This window comes from Octopus sinensis, linkage group LG1 (genome assembly GCF_006345805.1).
Source record: "Octopus sinensis linkage group LG1, ASM634580v1, whole genome shotgun sequence".
NCBI classification, from domain to species: Eukaryota; Metazoa; Mollusca; class Cephalopoda; order Octopoda; family Octopodidae; genus Octopus; species Octopus sinensis.
In genome coordinates, this window is record NC_042997.1 from 112,302,433 (window position 1) to 112,325,350 (window position 22,918).

The 22,918-nt window shown below is 35.5% G+C and overlaps 1 protein-coding gene across 3 annotated transcripts in view; it reads left to right on the forward strand.

The window, feature by feature from the left end:
• Positions 1-22,918, forward strand: part of LOC115210915 (histone H3.v1) — a 65,364-nt gene that overhangs the window by 11,533 nt on the left and 30,913 nt on the right. Inside the window, exons 2-3 of one of the 3 annotated variants that reach the window (XM_036503889.1) lie at positions 11,452-11,637; positions 20,398-20,540. The exons of 1 other annotated variant lie outside the window; for it this stretch is intronic. In XM_036503889.1, coding sequence (XP_036359782.1) covers positions 20,508-20,540 — 33 coding nt within the window. In that variant the 5' untranslated portion in view covers positions 11,452-11,637; positions 20,398-20,507. The remainder of the gene's footprint in view (positions 1-11,451; positions 11,638-20,397; positions 20,541-22,918) is intronic. One more of the 3 variants, XM_036503891.1, reaches the window with a different exon arrangement.

Genomic DNA, 22,918 nt, shown 5'->3' on the forward strand with positions numbered 1-22,918 from the left:
CACCAGTTGTCAAGTGGTGAGAGGGACACACACAAGGATATATATTTATATATATATATATATATATGTGTGTGTGTGTGTGATGGGCTTCTTTCAATTTCCTTCTACCAAATCCACTCACAGGGCTTTGGTTAGCCTGTAGCGAACACTCAAGTGAAAGCTCATTAAGCAGAAGTAATATAAGAGTGTCCCAAGTGGGTTTGATAACAATAACTATTTAATAACAATATCTGTGATTATAATCAATGGCTTTGACTGTATGTAACGATATATGTGGCCTTTTGAACACGCTCAAAATATCCAGTGGCTGAACAAGCTGGTCCCCCTCACACACACAATACTGTGGCACTGTTGTACTATTCTATATGCAGTCTTATGTATTTGAAAATATAACTAAAACTATGAAAGATGCTTCTCATCATCCTTATCCTCCTCATCATCATCATCATCTTCATCATTTAACAACTGTTTTCTATGCTGGCATGGGTTGGATGGCTTGACAGGAGCTGGCAAACTAGAGAGCTACACCAGGTCCCAAATGTCTGTTTTGGCATGGTTTCTACAGCTGGATGCCCTTTCTAACACCAACCACTTTACACAGTGTACTGGGTGCTTTTTATGTGGCACTAGCATGGGAGCTTTATACATGGCACTAGCATGGGTGCTTTATATGTGACACCAGCACAGGTACCTTATATATGGTGCCAGCATGGGTGCTTTTTATGTGGTATCATCTCTGTTTAAAATTTATGCAATCCTGTTAAGGGTATTATTTTTTTATCTGATGTGAAATGAAATAATTACTAAAATGTTAATTTCAGAAATGTACTTACCTGGCAAGTGATTTAATTTGAGAGTGTGTGTTGAAGCTAAAATAATTACAGCTTAAAAGTCACATAACACATATTAGCCATTCAAAACTGGTTAACTTCATTTAAATACTTATTATTTGGTAATACAGTTCTATATTTAAGAGATGAGGAATTATGTACATTATTTACATTTGATGGATAATGTGTTAACAACAGACAAGCTGAGGACAAATATCCATCAAATGTAAATAATGTTATTATTTGGTGTTAAAATTTTCATTTACCAAATGCAACCTGGCTACCAACATGGTTCCACTACAATTCTTTAAATTTATGTGAAGTTAACAGTTTTTGTGTGCTTTTGAATGGCTAAAGTGCGTTTTCCAGGCTGTAATTGTTAAAATATTAATGTGTTGCATGCAGACATTTTCTCCAATTTTAAGGAAATTTGTAAGAAATTAAGAAAAATATATATTGTTTATAAATGCACTCAAATTTTCTAGCCAACTGGCAGACAGATGTTTTGTGTGCAAAAATAGTTGTTTTTATAGCTTAGTGTCTCTGATAATAAATGAGGTAGATAGATAGAGAGAGAGAGAAATATTTCAATGTATTTGGGACAAAAAAGCTTATATTTTATTCCAACACTAGTTTCTATCAAAATAACTAAATAAGACTATAAATGCTGGTTTTTAGAAACTATTAATTCTAATACTCTAATTGATGTCTGTTGTACAGGCAATTATTTGACAATTTGACAGTTTATCAGAGTGAAGCATTGCAATGATGTGTCTTTTTTTTTTTAATTATGATTTTTTTTTTCATGTCTCATAATTTTTGTATTTTACACAATTATTTGTCCTGTAATCAAATGAAATTTTGAAATTATATATAATTCATGTTAATTGAATAATAAATATTGGTTTCAAATTTTGGCACAAGGCCAGCAATTTTGGGGGAGGGAGTAAGTTGATTACATCGACCCCAATATTCAACTGGTTCTTATTTTATTGGTCCCAAAAAGATGAAAGGCAAAGTCAACCTCTGTGGAATTTGAATTCAGAATGTAAAAATTGAATAACAAATATTAAAATCTTCAAATTTCTATATATAGGCAATTGCATGACTGTGTGGTTAAGGAGCTTGCTTTGTTACCAAGTGGTTTGGGGTTCATTCTCAGTACGGAGCACCTTGGACAAGTGTCTTCTTCTATAGTCCCAGATTGACAAATGGCTGTGAGTGAATTTGGCAGACAGAAACTGTGTGGAAGCTTGTTGTGTTTATATATATATATGTGTGTGTGTGTGTTTGTGTTTGTTCGTCCTTCATCTTAGCTTGACATCAAGTTTTGATTTGTTTACATCTCCATAACTTAGCAGTTCAGGAAAAGAGACCAATAAAATAAGTACCATTAAAATTAGTATTGAAGGGGATTTGTTTGACTGAACCCACCAAGGTGGTGCCCCAGCATGGCCACGGCCCAATGTCTGAAACAAGTAAAAGATAATAAATTGATATCAATTAAATTTTCTTAATAAATGTGAAGCATATTTAAATAATGTGATGGCTTCCAAGTTAGAACTCATTATTAAGTCAAAATTTGGTTCCAATCCCCCGAGGTCAACTTTGCCTTTCATCCTACTGGTGTCAATCTAATCGACTAGCCCCCTCCCCGAGAATTTTGGGCCTTGTGCCTAGAGTAGAAAAGACTATTTGGTTCCAATCCACCGAGGTTGACTTTGCCTTCCATCCTTTCAGGGTCAATAAATTAAATACCAGTTACATACTGGGGTTGATCTAATCGACTAGCCCCCTCCCCCAAGATTTCGGGTCTTGTGCTTAGAGTAGAAAAGACTATTTGGTTCTAATCTGCTGAAGTCGACTTTGCTTTTCATCCTTTTGGGGGGGGATCGATAAATTAAATACCAGTTGCATACTGGGTCGATCTAATTGACTGGTCCCCTCCCTTAAAATTTCAGGTCTTGTGCCTAGAGTAGAAAAGAATTTTAGATGGAAGAGATTAGTCAGTCACGGATAACCTATCCATAGAAGAGATTGAACCTGACCCTGTAAAGCAGTGGTCTTCAATAGTTTTTGCCTATGGACCCTTTTGATTCCTATTTTACTTGAGTGGACCTTCATAGCTATTTGATGTTTAAAAGTATTATTATATTTTTTAATTAAATATTATTAGAAATTGTCTATAAAAATTGATAAAACATTTTGCGTATTGTAGAAATATAATGAACTTATTACACATTTTTAACAACAAAATTTTACATGGAGCCCCAAAGGGCCATATAAGACCCTGGTTGAGAACAGTTGTAAGTTCTACAGTCCTGATTCTACTGAATCAATGAATTATACCATTTGTTTGTTCATTTTATGTCCATTTTTCCATATTTGCAAAAATCTTTCTATCATAGATGCCTTTCCTGTTGACAACCTTCACTTGTTTTCAAGCAAGCAAATATTTCCCCATGGCTGGATGTGCTTTCTCAGCATATTGTAAATAAATGGCACTGCTTGTATGACAACAATGCTCATTTACAACTATCACATGATGTTAAAACCAAGAGACACACACATACACACACTCTTTCTAAAACCCAAGAAAACAAATTCAACTCCAAATTTTTTTTCAACTAACTCACAGATATATAAAAGGTATGCATTTTCTGTAAGAAATCATTGATGATGAATCCCTAAAAGGAATGAAAGCACTAAATAAACGACTTTTATCCAAATCTTGACCATCTCCTTTTTCTTAATTTACACATACACACCTCGGGCATCTTTCAGTGTCTGTCTTTCAAATCCACTCAAGTAGAAGACACTTGCCCAAGGTGCCACACAGTAGGACTGAACCTGAAACCATGCAGTTGGAAAGTAAACTTCTTAACCACACAACCATATTTTACAGTTGATAAAGTGTTTTAAACTCAAGAAGTATTTCAAATTGTCAAATATTATATCTCACTGAATATTAATATCTTGCATTATCTCCTAATTAAATTTAAGTTTATGCCCAGGAGTAATTCTGTGATTGCTCGTTAAATAATGAAATCTATTTTATGCTGTTCAAATATTGGGAATTTGTGGAGCAAAAGGTCCCTGATTATGAAATTGCATGAAATATGGATTAATATGGCTCACAGCAACATTGCTGAGAATGATACCATTTAACTAGAACTAAATAACTATAATCATTATTTTACATTCACTTTCCTGTGCTGGCATGGGTGGAATTGCACTAAGTTAATTTTTATATGGAGCTACTTCCCTTGCAGATGGATCACAAGCCATATGTTTAATTTTTGGCCTGATTTCTACCACTGGATGCCTTTTATGTTACCAACCACCTTACAGAGTGTTCTGGGAATAGTTGACTGTAGCACCAGTAGTAGAGAGGGTGCTTTGTCTCCAGTAAGTCTAAATCTCTCTCTCTGTGCTATCTTTGTTCTTCCATCAGTCTCTTTACTGAGTGTACTGGGTGCATTTTATCATGGCACCAGCACTAGAGAAGTTGTCTGGCATGTGGCAAGACCAAAGAGTCCTTTCCAACCTATGTTGTTTGTGTGCATTCTGTCCAGTATCAGAAAGTTGTTTCATCCCCAGCAGATGGAAGAGTGATGAAAGATGACTAGAGCAACTGGGTAATAGATAGAGAGAGAGAGAGTTATGGAAGAGAATCAGTGGTGATAGAGGAATAGTAATGGAGAGAATGAGAGAGATTATCAGCTATAAGGTGGTTGTTGATGAGGTAGTTGAATAGAAATAGCCCAAATGGTGTGAGGAGAGAAGAGACATATTATTAAAATATAAAAAGTATGGTGTATTTTTGATTAATTAAGGAAAAGGCAAAAGCTGGCACATCCACAAACCATGAGAGTCTCTACACAGTCTTTTAATCTGCTGGAAAGAGCAATGAAGTCCTCCTCAAACACACTCTACCCTCTTTAAAACTGAAGGACAAAAGATAAGATAGTCATGACAAGAATGTCATTGGTCATTAATCTACTCAATTAGGGCTGACCTGGTGTTAAACAACAACGAGACATTCTTTTATTCATTTCATTCATTTGACTGCAGCCATGCTGGAGCACCACCTTTAGTCAAACAAATCAACCCCAGGACTTATTCTTTTTAAGCCTAGTACTTATTCTATTGGTCTCTTTTGCCGAACTGCTAAGTTACAGGGATGTAAACACACTAACATCAGTTGTCAAGTGATGCTGGGGGACAAACACAGACACACAAACATATGCATTCACACATGCACACACACACACACACACATATATATATAATGACAGGCTTCTTTCAGTTTCCGTCTACCAAATCCACTCACAAGGCTTTGGTTGGCCTGAGGCTATAGTAGAAGACACTGGCCCAAGGTGTCATGCAGTGGGACTGAACCCATAACCGTGTGGTTGGGAAGCAAGCTACTTACCACACAGCCACTCCTGCACCTATTTACATTTTTCAACAGTGGTGCCCCAGCATGACCACAGCTTTAAAGCTGAAAGAATTGAAAGAATCATCATCATCGTTTAATGTCCGCTTTCCATACTAGCATGGGTTGGACGGTTCAACTGGGGTCTGGGAAGCCAGAAGGCTGCACCATGCCCAGTCTGATCTGGCAGTGTTTCTACAGCTGGATGCCCTTCCTAACGCCAACCACTCCGTGAGTATAGTGGGTGCTTTTTACATGCTGCCGGCACAGGTGCCAGACGAGGCTGGCAACGGCCACGATCGGATGGTGCTTTTTACGTGCCACCGGCATGGATATATATTCATATATGTTCATATTATTATTAATAATATATTCATTATTAACTTTTAAATAATCATATATCCTGCCACCAGTAAAGACATGTGGATTAGTGGTTAGGGTATTTGGCTCTCGATCATAAGATTATGAGTTCGATTCCTGGTGGCTCATTGTGTCCTTGAGCAAGACACTTTATTTCACATTGCTCCAGTCCACTCAACTGGCAAAAATGAGTTGTACTTGTAGTTCAAAAGGCCAGTTTCATCACATTCTGTGTCAAGCTGAATCTCCTTGAAAACTACATTAAGGGTACGCATGTCAACCACTTACCCATTAGTTTCACAAGTAAGCTCTTCCATTGATCGGATCAACTGGGACCCTCCTCACCATAACCAACAGAGTGCCAGTTATTGTTATTCTGCCACCAATCATAGCAATTGTACTGTAGAAATGCTTACTATATTTCTGCCAGTATGAACCTACACATATAGCCATCACTAGTTGTGATGTCAGTGCTTTTGTATTTGGAGTAGAGACCCTTAAACGGAGACCAAGAGCTCAATTACATACTGACACACAGTCGCATGCAGGATTGGGTAGATTCAAGTTGCTCTTAGATGTTTCTAAATGGGTGTATTAAAGAAGAAGCAGATTGCAGGTGGAGGATGAATAGAGGGTGCAAGCTGGAGCAATCTATCAGTGAACATGGAGTACAGTAGGACTTCTGTATCTACATATTTGACAAATTCTTTGAAAATATAAGATCTTGTGTTTGTGTGTAGCAATGGAAGTTTGGGTTTAGGGGTGTCCCACCAAAAATAAAACATCTGTAATTGCCTGTTGGAAACAAAAGTACAGAGTATAAGGAAAGAATAATGGAGCTAAAACAAGGATTTGTTGAAATTAGCTCTATTCAGCCCCTCTTCATTTGTCTGGAATGATTTTTTGGAGTAAATTTTGCACACACACACACACACACACACACACACACACACATAGTGAGAGGGAGAAAAAGCAAGAGGAAATTAGCATTTAATTTCTCTTGCTCTGCTAAAGTTTAAATGTATGTATGTATTTATTTTACAAATCAACTTAGTAACACTAATGTAGATTATACTTTTAAGTCTAATTATACACAATTCTCTTTAAGAGGATTATTGAAATAACATTTCTATCATTAATAGCGTACATAATTGGTAGGTGTTTAATTACGAAAATAAAGACCATATACATAGGTATGCTATTTGTAGACAAACAACCATTATTGGCCGACAACTATATCAATGTAAAAGTGTAGGTCAGAGATAGTTGTGTTAGTCCATTTACTGTGAGTATTTTTCTCAAGTAGCTGAAGTATATGATAATGAGGCTTTAATTAATTAAGTTTAATGCAAGTGAAACAAACCCTGTGATATTTTGATGTAATTAGCAATTTTATAAAATACTAGAGTTCATTGTTTTAATAATGTAGATCTGTAATGAAAATAACCTTAATAAACAGACTTGTGGCCTGGAGGTCAAACTTATTGCACTACATATATGTGTGTGTGTGTGTGTGTATCATCAGAACTATCGTCATAATTTTAACGTGTACTTTTCCATGCTTCCATGGATCAGTGTTTTGCAAAATAGATTTTCTATGGTCAGATGCCCTTCCCATTACCAAAACCTCATCCGTTTCCAAACAAGGTAATATCTCCTCATGACCAGACCAGAATTCACAGAATATCTGAAATGAACGACACTGCTTGTAAGACAGTGGCACTCATTTACAACTATCACTGGAGATACAAACATACTCGCTTATGCTCACTCACGCACATGCGCACAAACACATACAGTGTGTGTGTTTAGTACTAACTGTTGGGGAAAAAAGTGTACATGATACCATAGTAGGGATTCATAATTTATTTTATTTTGTTAAAGTCAGTTTTCTTGCTAGTCTGAGTTTTACCTGTGAATGTACAGGCTCTTCAGGCAAGTTATGACTGAAGATCAGTCATAACTTGCCACAAGATTCTGAAGCTCAAAGTAGCAAGAGACTAACTCAGCCAAATTAAAATATATTATATGTACACATACACACAACAGGCTTCTTTCAGTTTTTGTCTACCAAATCCACTCGCAAGGCTTTGGCTGATGTTGTTCATTTCAGTTTTTCTGTGGAAAACCTGGCTGGCCATGGAGAAGTATTACTTTGCTTGGAATAGGCAAGGTTGGTGATAGGAATGGTATCCAGCTATAAACAAAGCTACCACAACAAATTCTATCTGACTAATGCCAGCATGAAAGAGTAAACTTCAAATGAGGATGAGGATGATGATGGTGAACAGTTTATCAAACTCTTTTAAGAAATATATATGGTTTATCAGAAACATTATGTATAAAGGTGTAACATTAAATATTAAAAGCTTGCTGAAAATTTTTTAGCAATTTCAAATGTAAAATATTTAAGCACTTTCAGAAGTAAAAAAAACAACAAAATCAATAAATCTTGGTAGTTGTCATCATCATCATTGATTTAATGTTCACTTTGCTATGTTTGCATGGATCAGGCAGGATTCATTGAGACAGATTTCTGAGTTCCTTTCCTGTCACCAACCTTCACAACCTAAGCAAGGTAGTATTTTACCATGACTTGATATGTTTGCATGAAAGATTGGAAGCAGAGACACTGCTTGTGTGGTGGTGACACTCGTTTACAGCTGTTGTGTGACATAAAGATAGGAAGACACAATTTCTTGCCCATACACCTACTCACACACTGGCTTCTTTCAGTTTTTGTCTGTCAGATTTCAAATCCACTCGAGAGGCTTTGATCAGCCTAAGGCCATAAGAGATGGTTGCCCAAAGTGCAATGCAGTGGGACTGAACTCCAAGACATGTGGTTGAGAAGCAAGCTTCTGAATCACACAGCCTCAAAACCGTACATCAACGAAGCTCATTACTTTCAGCTAAACTCCCACAGCAATAATTGAAGACTATAAAACACCCATGGGAACAGCCATATGTAGATTAAGTGGCTTTTATTATGTTGTTGGGAAATACTTTAACCTACAAAACATTATCTAAAATAAAGCATGTTGAAATATTCTGAAATGTTGTGATTTCACCCCAGTCTAACAGTAATAAAATATTAATTAATTCAATACTGTTGAGACAAGGCAATCAGTAAAAATAATTGCTATCAGTGTTTCAGTTTGTCCAAGTATACCGATATAGCTTTACAATCCAACTGAGTTAACGTGAAAAGACTGTAGAATATATTGCAAATAAATTCAGCTATGAGATTCAATCAATAGAAAAGGTGAAGATAATGACAGTATAATAGCTAAATTACCACTGAAAGGAAATGCTGCTTTTACTGATCCTAGACGCTTGCTGCTGTAGACAACTAAATAGATTTTTTTATGCTATGAATAAACTAGTGTATCCATGTGAATATAAAGCAAACAAATGCCTAAAATGTAGACATATTGGATACTAACATGGATATACGTAGGCATTGTGCTATTTCTCTAAAGTTTTCTGATCATCCTGATTATCAAGCGAGAACTAGTGTTACTTGAATTATGAGTGGTAACTTTGCAAGTATACTTTTGTCACCATGGGTAATATCATGAAATATGGCATGCAAAAGATAATTTAACTTTTAATAAATTTCTTGGTGCTTATAGCAAAATGATGAAATCATCATCATTTAATGTCTGTGTTCCATGCTAGCATGGGTGGAACAGTACCACAAGAACCCCAGCTTGTGACTGTTTTGGCAGGATTTTTACAGCTGGATGCCCTTCCTAACACCAACCACTCAGCAAAGTGGACTAGATGGTTGACAATCCTGTATCTGCATGTGAAGTGTTACAAATGAGACATGCACCTCTTGGTTCATATGCCACTTGTGTCTATGGTTCCAATTCCTCTCTCAGTAATCTCACATATACACAGTCACAGTGGTTTATTTACCTTTCACAATGAAGTAAAATTTTGGCAATATGGCTGTCAAGTTTCAGTTCTTTTAAAAGTTGTTTTGACTTGAACTTCCAGAACTTCAATGTTCCATCTGCTCCGGCTGTGACAGTGATTTGGTTATTGGCATTGACAGCAATGCCAATGAATAATAATTTTCAAAAGAAAAAATATTTATTACGTTAAAATTAAACAAAATAACTTTCTCATTTATTTATTTGCAATAGAATTGTTAGTGCATCAGACAAAATGCTTAGTACTATTTCCTTCAGATTTTTACATTCTGAGTTCAAACCCCATAGAGGTCAACTTTGCTTTTCAGTCTTTCAGGGTCATTAAAATGATGCCTTGTATCGAAGATTGGAACAGTTGTTTTTCTAAATTTTATCAACAATTTATCAAAAATTCATCTCTACAAAATTTGAAGTTCTTCCATAATCACTCTGTCATTTACTTCTCCTTCTCAATCTTTGTGATTCTTTTCTATCTTCCACTGTGTGGCTGTGGCATTGCTTTACTCATTGTCTACCAGCAAGCTTACGCGCACTCATTCTACACCTGTTACTTTCACTCTCTATATATCTCTTTTACTTTCTTTCCTTCTCTCAATATGATATAATACATGGCTGAATAAATCTGCCAACCATCATATGTACCAGCTATTATTAAATAGTAATATAACTTGAAGACAATCAAGTAATTTATGCATTTGTGTACTTTACAAGAATGAACCAGTTTCAGTTTTAAAATTAGACAGATAGCTAACACTTTATTCTGGACTTGTCAGTGATATGTAGTAACTTGGCAGTGTTGTCAGAGCATTGGATAGACTGTACTGAGACTTGCAGTTGTGAGTTCAAATTGCACTGAGATCAACTTTGCAATTTAATGTTTCAGGATGAATTTTAGAAAAAAGTAGTATTCTAGGCTGGTGGCTTCCCAGAGCTGTAACAACATCAGACTGAATGCCTTGTGGTATTCATTCCTGCTGTTTGCATTCTGAGTTTAAATCCCTCCATGGCCTACTTGGGTGGTAGACTTAATCCGTTGCCCAGTTTAACCATACTACCTGACATCTTGGGTGCCTTTGGAGGAGGAGTCCATTCCATTGCAGGCCTTCAGACCAAGTCTCTGGTTAAAGAGTATCTTTCTTACTCATTGCCTCCTGTAACAACTCATGGACCCTGTTCTTTTGTCCTCACTAAGCAATCACTTCCAGACCTCTAAAAACTTGCTCCCTCTTAATTAAACAACTGTTGAGTACAAAGCACAAGCTATGTGAAATTTATGCTTTGCTTCCTTCATTCTGAATATGTTGCTTCTGGGGGATCATTTTAGTTGATTGTATATATACATGGAAGTTGGTCCCACTTGGATTTACTGCAATGTAATAACGCATTGGTGTTTAACAACCTATTATTAATCAAATCCTTAATTACCATTGGTTTATCTTTTAATGTTTACACATTGGTTCTCTATATTAGGGGTTGGCAAAGCAGTCAGTTTAATCCCTGGGAAGGTGTCTAGTCTAGGGGCTAATGAACACATGAACTGATTTTGAGTGTTAAGGGTTCTAAATTAGTAGTTAACCGAATCTAGAAGACTGCTGCAATTTAAGGCTTAAACTAATTTCCAGCAAAATATCAGTGCGATAACTAGTGTTCATCAAACAAATAATTCATAATAAATATTCCAACAATATCAATATGACTGAATTTTTATTGGTCTTTATCAATTTCATTAAGCATTTTAATTAAATTTCTTTAAATATCTCTTATTAATAAGCTGTAATGACAGAAAGAAAAAAATAACAAAACCAAAAAAAAAACAAAAAGGAATTATTGTTTTAAAATCAAGAATTTTTTTTGTTAATTATACTTTTTAATTTTATTTTAGAAATTTACATGATGAGGATCAATAAGTTATCAATGATTACATGAAGGGGTCAATGATGTAAGAAGTTTGCTGACCCCTGCTCTAGATGGTTACATATTTGACTCAATCCTTGAAACAATGCAGTTCTTTTCTAAATTTTTAACCAATAGCCGATGTTGTACTTTGGTAATTTAATAACATCCAAAGGTAAATCATTTTAAGCTCTAGAGTTCTTTTTATTGTTGTAATTCATAATTTGTAGCTCTCAGTTTCCACCTGTTTGAGTATTTCATGTTTCAGAAGGTGTTGAATTAACAAAGTTGTTTTATCTAGATTTTATACTGATAGGTGACCTGTTCTCCAACAGGCTCATACACATGTACATAGGGTTCTTGTGAGGACATATGGCTTAATGGTTAGGGTATTCAGCTCGCGAATGTAAGGTCATGTGTTTGATTCCTGGTGGCATGTTGTGTCCTTCAGCAAGAGTCTTTATTTCACATTGCTGTAGTTCACTCTGCTGGCAAAAATGAGTTTGTACCTGTATTTCGAAGGGCCAACCTTGTCACATTCTGTGCCATGCTAAATTCTCCTTATATATATATATATATATATATATATATGAAGCATGCTGCGTAATGGTTAGGGTTTTCAGCTCACAAACGTAAGGTCATGTGTTAGATTCCTGGTGGCATGTTGTATCCTTCAGCAAGAGTCTTTATTTCACATTCACATTGCTACAGTCCACTCAGCTGGCAAAAATTAATAGTACCTGTAATTCAAAGGGTCAGTCTTGTCACATTCTGTGTCATATTGAATCATTAAGGGTGTGCATGTCTGTGGAGTGCTCAACCACTTGCACAGTAATTTCACGAGCAGGCTGTTCCGCTGATTGGATCAGCTGGAACCTTCATCGTTGTAACTGCTGGGGTGCCATCAACAGTAGGGGCAGTGGTAGTTCTATTGAATTGCCTGCTCTTGAGTTAATGAGTAAGTGACTGAGTATTCCACAGATACATGTACTCTTAACATAATTCTCAGGCAGAGTCAGTATCATGCAAAGCTGTAATCTTTCAAATTATAGGACAACCCATCTTATGAGCTTCCATACAGTTTCTATCAACCCAGTTTTACTTGCAATGTATGCATCAATCTGAGGCTATAGGAAAGATTTTTGTCCAAGATGCTATGCAATGAAATTGATCCTGTTTCCCCATGATTACAAAGCAACCTTATTAAACATTCAACCATTTTGTACCTATTACAAAGTTATTAATTTGCAAGTAAAACAAAACTTAGTAATTAATTATAAAATACAACAAAAATAAGTAGTTGTTGTTTTGGCCCTGTTATATTCATAACTAGGTGAACATTCTTATTGTACTTTTACGATTGTGTGTTGCAATTATGGTAGAACGATGGTTCTATATGTTCCATCATCTACCATTTCTAAAGTTGTGCTCTCATCGTTACTGTACAAGTTGTTGTTGTATTTGGTTAAGAGTTATGTTGAGTCTCAGATTCAGGAGCTTGAAATAAATGACTTGTTGACACTGTATCGTTCCCCATCAATATTTCAAATTGAATTTGATGAAGTAGCACAAGACTACTCCAGTCACCAGCACCTTTCCAATTAATGGATCTATTTTTGGTAGCCAAACATGTTTTTTTAAGATATATTGATTTCCAGAATCAGGAAGTGATTTTGTCAATGTCAGAAATTAAGATAAAAATCATCTGGACTTTCCAGTATAGAATGATGTGCCAAGTTAATTACTATACTGTGTTTAACCCTTTTGTTACCATATTTCTGTGGAAATACACTGCAGTTGTTTCAGCTAATTTTGAAAATAATGAAGAATTTAGACTAACTTTGTCATTATGAAGCTGGTGTATGGAATATAAATAAACTTGAAATTTTGATGGAAGATTTAAATTTAGATCACTTTAAAGCAGGCAGTGTGTGCTAGAAGAACCAGGGTGGTCCCAGGTGGATTGGTATCAAAAAAGTTAAAACTCCAAAAAGTAAAGTTCTGATATTTAGTAAAAGACGTGGGAGTTTTTCGTGCCATTGTTTTATGTTTGTTTGTATAGGAGATAACTGAGTAGTTTTACCATATCATTCATTTTGGTCATTTGATGAAGAATAGTAAGATGTGAAAATTTTCCATCATCATCATAGTCATCGTTTAATATCCACTTTCCATGCTGGCACAATTGGATGGTTTGACTGAGGGCTGGCAAGTCAGAAGGCTGAACCAGGCTCCAATCCGATCTGGCAATGTTTCTACAGCTGGATGCCCTTCCTAATGCCAACCACTCTAAGAGTGTAGTGAGTGCTTTATACGTGCCACTGATATGAGGGCCAGTCAGGCGGTACTGGCATTGGCCATGCTTGATTGGTGCTTTTTACATGCCACCGGCATGGGAGCTAGTCAGGCAGCACTGGTAACAACCACGCTCAAATGGTGCTTTTTATCACCAGCACGTGCCATGTAAAAAGCACTTGTGCTGGTGCCATATAAAAAGCACCCAGTATACTCTGTAAAGTGGTTGGCATTAGGAAGGGTGTCCAGCTGTAGAAACCATGCCAAAACAGACAAATGCAATTTGGTGTAGCTCTCCAGCTTGCCAAATTCTGTCCAACATGGAAAGCAGATGCTAGATGATGGTGGTGATCATTATAATCATGACCATGGTCAAGATCATCATTATCATTTTACCATCTACTTTCCCATGTTGTCATGGGTTTAGACAAGAGTATATTGAGACAGGTTTTTCTACATCTCGATGTCCTTCCTGTTGCCAATGCCCCTCTTATTTCCAGGTGAGGTGGTAATCTCTTTGTTCATGGAACACCTACCATCCTTTTCATATTTTATGAGGGGAACTGGAAACAAACAACACTGTTTTTTATGAAGTCTGTTGTTTACATATCAAAACATGCCATGGAGCTTGTATATCCTTTTTTCATGACGGACTGCAAGCCATTGTTCACAAACCAGTGAACATGAGGGAAACTCAAAACATATATGGACACACACACAAGCAGTTATGATAAGCACTAGTTTGTACCGGTTGTTCTAAATATATATATATATATATATCACGTGACCGACCAGACCATCAGATGTTGTTACACATCGCTGGTCACAATGCGTTCGCATTGTTTTAGCCTTTGAATGACGCCACCCCGCTATATATATATATATATATATATATATATATATATATAGTAATAATAATAAATAATTTAGACTAATAGGTTTAAATTGATTAGTGTGTTTAAATATAGAATAGAGCACCGGCTCAGTTGAGGCTACTTGTCATCTGCAGTCATGGTACACTTCCTTTGGATCTACTTCAAAACCTCTGCAGTGTCAGTTAGGGTAATTTATTAAATAGCAGGAGATGGATTGGTAATAAACTTTAATGCGTACAACATACATTTTGACCCATCCTGCTATTGTCCTTTATGTGTGGGGCTCCATTCAATGTTATGTTGCATGGATTTTGCAGTCTGGGTCTCATCAGGTACATCGATGAAGTAATAAAAAGGGAAATAACACTCAAGATCTGTACTGAGACAAAACTTCATCGATGAGGCCCAGACTGCAAAATCCATGCAGCATAACATGTTGAATGGAGTCCCACACATAAAGGACAATAGCATAATAAAGTTTATTACCAATCCATCTCTGGTTATTTAATGAATTATATATATATATGTTGTGTGCGCATGTTATTGTCTCCTGGACTTAACAATGTGTAGTTGTTGTAAACAAGGGTCACCATCATGCATGTGGTGTCCTTTATTGACCATCTTCCATGGAAACATGTCTGGTCATGGGGAAATATTACCCTGTTTGGAGACAGGTTAAGGTTGGGAACAGAAAGGGCTTAGAAAATCTGCCTCAATAAATTCTATCTGACCTATGCAAGTACAGAAAAGTGGATGTTTAAACGACGATAGTTATGATTCTTTATTTATATTTAAATTTCTCTCATGGATACCATGGGGTTATGCATTTCCCATAAAGTTTCTTAAAAGTGACTTTTATTAAATGTAAACAAAACCATTCTTAAGACCAAGGAACCACCAAACATGAAAGATTCAACCTTTGTACTGTTGCCCATATATTTTTGCTTTTATATTCTCAAGGATGTGTGTTCATGCATATATATATACACACACACACACACACACACACATACTCCCGGAGTGGTTGGTGTTAGGAAGGGCATCCAGCTGTAGAAACACTGCCAGTTCAGACTGGAGCCTGGTGCAGCCTCCTGGCTTCCCAGACCCCAGTCGAACTGTCTAAACCATGCCAGCATGGAAAACAGACGTTAAACGATGATAATGATTCACACACACATAAATTTGTTTAAAAGGAAAACAAACAACATGGCAAGACATCTCAAGTCATATATGTTATTATTAAAAATTATTAAAGCAATTGCTTAATAATTTTTAATAACAACAACATATATGACTTGAGTTGTCTTTAACAAGTTTATATCTGCTGCATCGGAAATCTGCAATAGTTCCATAACTCCTGTCTTGGTTATGAGCTTGGAACCCTGATAATCTGCTACAGCACTTACCCAGCATACTCCTTTCCGTTAGATCACCTGTGAACTAAACACCTATATTTTGTGTGTATATATATATATATATATATAATATATATATATATATATATATATATATATATACATACATCCATACATACACACACACATTCTCACATACATATGTTTACATACATACACACATATACATACCTGTATTACATTCACACACACACACACACACATATATATATATAAATATGGTACTCCAGCATGGCCACAGTCAAATGACTGAAAAGATACCATTAATATTTACCTAACTTCACTTGCAGCTGGATGCAGTAGATAAATTCATGCAAGTTTTTTTCTGCTGCACCGTATACTTGGCAACATGCAATTTTGTATAATAACTAATTTAATTCCAAATGATGTTGGTGTTGACTTTGATTCTTAATACCGTTAAGTCAATAAAAATAAATATCTTTAATACATTAGGTTTGATTCAGTGAGCTGTACTAAAATGTTGCTAAAGTTTAAAATGCTTTTCTGTCCAACAAAAAGAAATCTGGAGTAAAGATTGTTTCCCAACATAACATGGCAGTCCTTGTTTAGGACGAATGTTGCTGTAATTTAGTCCCAGGAAACATTGTCTCCATCTGGCTATATGACACAATCTGTGTCCTTACATTTTTGAACAAGGGAATCTAGCACCTCCACTCAGCTTGAAACAATATATAGTTTTCAAAGTGACAACTAGTCACTGATCTATAAATTAGAAAATTACTATTTTTATATCTCACAACGTGAGATATTCAGCAACAGTACTTTGTAGTAAAGATTGTTTGCCATTTATGTACATTGGATGGATATTTGTCCTCATCTTGATTGTTGTTAACACAATGTTTCGGCCAATATACCCTCCAGTCTTCATCAGGTGTCTTGGGGGAAATTTCTATCCTGGGTTCTCATTCCTAAGGTATTTTTAATGTTGTTGTTGTTATTATTATTATTATTATTATTCAGGTCACTGCTTGGAATCGAACTTGGCATCTTGAGGTTAGTAGTTTGCGCTCCTAACCACCTAATCATGTTTTTCCTCCTTTTCCCCAGTGACCTGAATAATAATAATAATAATAATATCAAAATATACTTTAGGAATGAGAACCCAGATTCAAAATTTCCCCAAGACACCTGATGAAGACTGGAGGGTATATCAGCCATAACTTTGTGTTAACAAGATGAGGAGAAATATCTGTCAAATGTAAATAACGCTTGGAACATCAAACAAGATGAATAATTTGGTAAAACAGGGAATAAAAGCTTATGAATTGGCTTTTATTAGGACAGCTGTGAAGTAGTGATGTTTAAGCTTATTTGAGAACTCAAAATGAAGGAGTTGCCCATTTTAGCAAGTGATTTTGGTCCCAAGCTTTTTTATAACAGCTACCTGAATCAAAGACAATTTCCCTATCAAATAAGTTCCTGCTGATTGTACCTAGTTCCCAAAAGAAATTTCCACTTGTTTCACCTGATGATACTACTGGTACTATTGTTTATGCACAATAGCATTGCTAAACTTGTATATATACTTTTGTAAAATGTCTTATCATCTCACAGTCAAGACATTCTCATCATCAGCACATTGCTTATGGACAAAGGTATTTTGCTCCTTCCTTATTAAAAACTGCATAAAAGTTGATTTCCCTGCAGCAGCAACATAAGGATTATGATTATTTATAACAATGCCACCCATAATACTAACAGTGGACTCTCCCAACTGAATTTGTAGAAATAGTATCCTGAAATGTAAAATTCTTCCCAGCTTTATAAACAAGGTGAAGCTATGGTAAACTGTCTTTCAGTTGGTTTCCCAGTTAAGTCCTCAACAAAAAACATTTTTGATAGCATCTTCTCCAAATCATATAGAAATTTACAATATTTCCTTATTTGTTTAAGAGAACTGACAGAGTCATTAAAAGATTGTCTCGGTTATTGTTTCAATAAACATAGTCTTATTTGTTCACTGAGTATATTTTTACTGTTTGTGTATTTGGAATCAATGAAATTTTCAGCTCTTGACCAACACATAATGTTATCTTAGGTTTCCTCTTTTGTAATCTCTGCTCTAGTTTATTGTAGTCACTGACTGCTCTGTCTCCCAGACTTAATAGAAATATATCCAATGTATAGTTTTCATCTGGTTTCATAAATCATCATCATCATCATTTAACATCTGCTTTCTATGTTGGCATTGGTAGGACAGTTTGACAGGGAACTGGCAGGCTACAGGACTGTATCATTCTCTAATGTCATCTTTGGCATGGCTTCTACAGCTGGATGCCCTTCCTAATGCCAATCACTTTATAGAGTGTATTGGGTGGGTTTTTTTTGTGTGCCACTTGCATAGTAGAAAAAATAGAGAAGGAAAAAAGCTCCCATCATCATATTCGTTTAACATCCGTTTTCCATGCTGGCATGGGTTGCTAAGAAAATGTATTTGGGAGGGAAAGGTGGAGGTGAATGGCTGTATGCCAGGTGTTGAAAGGCAAAAGTACAGGTATATTATCTTTCAGAGTAAGAGGGTTGATTCTGAAAGATAACATAGTTAATTAAAATATTTTTTTAAATAAAAAAATTGGTGTAATCTGTAATTTCAAGGAGTCAATATCCAATCATAGATACACTTCACACTTTAGAAGTTATTTCCTAATAAGTTGTCAAAGAACTTACATACTGGACTCTTATCTCACCTTATTCAACTGTTACTAATTAACTTCACAATTATAGAATAATTATAGACAATTATAGAATAACCAGTAGAAGTAGAACGAATAGGTTTTCTTCTCTAAATTGTTTCAAATATCAGCAGTCTTAGTGAGAATATCATTCTTACCATTAAGCATTTTTACTTCTTTAACCCTTTCATTACCAACCTGACTGAAACCGGCTCTGGTTCTGTAGTACAAATGTCTTGTTTTCATAAGTTTTGAATTAAAATTTTCCTCCAAACCTTAGTCGCAATTTATGTTCCTAACACTAGGTGAATGATAACTAAGTTATTTTACTAAATTCTTTGTTATATTTAGAGTAATTGAAAGAAATACAGAGCATCTCAAAATAAATATGGTAACAAAAGGGTTAAACCCCTTTGTACCATATTTCTGTTGAAATGAATAATTTTTATTTCAATTGGTTTTGAAAATAATGAAGAATTTAGTAAAATAATTTAGTCATTATTAAGCTGGTGTTTGGAACATGATTTAATAAGAAATTTTAGTAGAAGGTTTTAATTTAGATCACTTTTAGCTTTTTGTTAGCACATTTCTGTTGAAATGCCCTGACTTTGTTTCAGTTAAGGTTGAAAACAATGAAAAATTTACTAAAATAACCTTATGGTTAAGCTGGTATTTGGAACATAAATTAGCAAGGAATTTTGATGGAAGGCTTGCTTTAATTTAGATCACTTAAAGATAGGAAATCTGTATCATAGAACCGGGGGTGGTGTCAGGCAGGTTGGTACCAAAAGGGTTAACAGACGTGTTTCTGCAGATAATTCTCTATAAGACTAAGTTTAGAGAGCTGTTACTTCTTTTAGTAATAAGATGCTTTTTCTCTGCAAAAAAGCTTGCTGTATGAAATACACAAAGGAACTTTGATGGGGAATTGTATACCTAAGATGTGTTGGGGCTGGAGAGAAATGAGTCAAGTATGATTCATTTGATGTGTAAAAGAAAACTAATGATGTTGCTATAGAGTTGTTGTGATGAATTCTGGGCAGAAAAGTGTTACATGATGACAGTTGGAGGTGGTTGAGGAAAACATGGACATTATGAGATTAGAACTTGCATTGCCAGGATATACCTGGACTTGTATTTGGTTTGCAAGATTCTTGATGTGAATTTATGTTGAAACAAATCTTGTGTCTTGGGAGGCTCAGTATGCCAATAATAATAAACACACACACTGGTTCAATATCACTTCTTTATTGTTAGTCAGTTCATTAAATATCTAACCAACTAACTAATCAATTGTTTGATTACTGTGTTTGTCAAAGTTCTTTCATTGCTGTTCACAAATCATCTCAGTGACTTCGCCACTCTTTTCAAGGTGTTTTATTTGTATTATAAAGAATTCTGTGAACAATGGCATTGTTGCTTACAAGTTTCCAATGAACCAACAATTGGATCACTGCATTTACTACAGCTAGAATAAATGATAGCCTGATTACATGAATTTTAGTCACTTCCTTCTTGCCTTCATGACATAAAAGATCTGTAAAGATCATTTTTACTAATTAGAATATTAGTATTTGTCAAGTCCACCATGAGTCTCTTTGATTCCAGACCATGATTCTAGGTCTCAAGCTTTTCCTGTTACTCTTCCTTATTTCAGCAATGGGAGACAAGTCATCCTCTTATAGAAGTTTTTACCTGAGTCCGAATTCTGTGATTAAGGGTTTGCAGAACCAATGTGAAGAGTAAAGGGCTCAGAATGGAGCCTTAATGAATATCTACTACCACCTCAAATTCTTCACTGTATGTATTATTGGTTTTTCTAAATCAACAAAGTGAAGTGCTGCTATTTAATTTTGGTTAAATAATTTACATATTGCCTTATGGAATATGGAATTATTCTACAGTTCCTGCCTAAACTTCAAACTGAACCATGTTCTTTAAATTTTCTCTCCTGACTTGCCTTACAATACTTCATTACCTATTAATGTCATTCCATTTGCGGATACCACTTCTTCTGCCACAGGAGTTATTGGTAGCCCCTAAGTCAACCCTGACACCATCAAATCTATAATCAAAAACATTCCAGCCATGACCATTTCATCTTTTATTCAGAGATAATGTGTCAAGGACTACATCATCCAATGTATCTCTTTGATGTTTTTTTGGTTTTTTTTTAATATGGTAGGGTGTTATTTGATGGAGATTTGGCTGCTATTTCTGACAGGTCGAATGATTGTGTGGAGGCTACTATGTTGACTCAGTTTCATAGATGTTAATAATGGTGGTGGTGCTGCTGCTGTCTTGCCGCTTCTTGAAACAGATGGCTTTTAGGGAGAATTTGGTTAAAACTATACATTTGACATATCTGAATAAATACTTAAAATCCAATAATTTTCCCCTAAATTGTATCTTGCTGGCTACCACACACACACACACATGCACTCATACACACACACACACACACACATGCACTCACACACACACACTCCTGCACATATTTTATTAAAATATTAATATTTTATTACAATTGCTTCAATGCATTCTTGTTCTTCAAAGGCCAGACTTTTATAATTCTATAATGCCTTGAGTACTTCCAAAAGTTATGGTCTACTTGATCAGTGATTGCTTCCTATATATAATGAGTGTGTATGAGAGAGAGAGGTAGGGGATAAACAGAGATTATATACCTAAACTGTAGTTCTATTCAGTCAGTCCTTTAGTTGACTAATGCACATCAGTGTTGTGGAAAGAAGACTTTCCTTTCCATCATACTCACTTGTAGAGTTCACCACCATTTTAACTTATCATCCATGTCCAACTCTGGTTTGTAATCCCAGTTATTTCACATAAATTAACATATATGAAGACTGTTCACTTTCAATATAAATTTTAGTGGATACTTTTGTGTTTTTGTACCATTTTTGCATACTTGTATACATTTATCATCATCATCATTGTTGTTGTTTTTATGTCCTTCTTTTTCTATGTTGGCATGGGTTAAATGTTCTAGCATATTTTCTACTAATGGATGCTCTTCCTGTCACCAACACTTACCTATGTGATTTTTTTCTTTCCACTCTCCTCACACATAGAAAGTGATGGGCCATGGAAACATAAAGAATTTTGCTTACTGGGGACTGTAAATGAAGACATTGTTTTGTTCAGGTGTTATTATTGAGGACATGTGAAAACAATATTCTCTCTCTCTCTCTCTCACACACATACACACACACCCAAGCTTATCAGTTTCTGTCTACCAATTCCATTCACAAAGGGTTGATCAGCCTAGGCCTATAATGGAAGACATTTGCCCAAGGTGTCACTCTATGAGGTTGAACCTGAAACCATGTAGCTGAAAAGCAAACTTCATAACCACGTAGACATACCTGCACACACACCTATTAACTTGTATGTCATACTTAATGCAGATACATCATGGAAAGCCAAATTTAATGCTGTATTTGTTCAGAGATATATTTTCTTAAAGACATACACTGTTAAATAGCTGCAAAGTGGTTGGAGTTAGGAAGGGCATCCAGTCATAGAAACCATGCCAAAGCAGATATTAGAGCACAATGCAATCTTCAGGCCTGTCTGATTCCATCGAATTGTCCAGCACAAACCATCATGGAACATGGGCATTAAAATGATGATGATGATTACTGTATATTCATGTAGGAGAATGTGAGAATCACACATAGATTGCTGTTGTGGAATAGCCAAGCAAAGATCTGTAAAATTATTGAGGGGCTGACAACACTGTACCACTTAGCCAATACTGGATTCAATTTTCAGACCATCGATTGATATCATCCCTGCTCATTACCAAATTGTGATGAGGTCATCCATATTAATGTATGGTTTTAGTTTTAGTCTTTATTCCTATTATAACTTACATTTGTTTGTTGATGATCATTAATAAATTACATTAATATATTTTAGTTCCATTCTGGTTCGTTTTGTTGCTGCTCGTCTGTGAAACTGCAACATTTGAAGTCTTTACTCATAACATTGGTAACGTTTCGTTATGTAGTTTACACGTTATAGTTAGTATTTGTTTAATTCCAGATCTGTCCTTCTTGAGCAAGTCTATGATCAAAGATGTTCCAGCTGTGATCATCTCATCTATATGTATATATTTTTTTGAGACATTGAATATCAATTGTCCTGTTATTAAT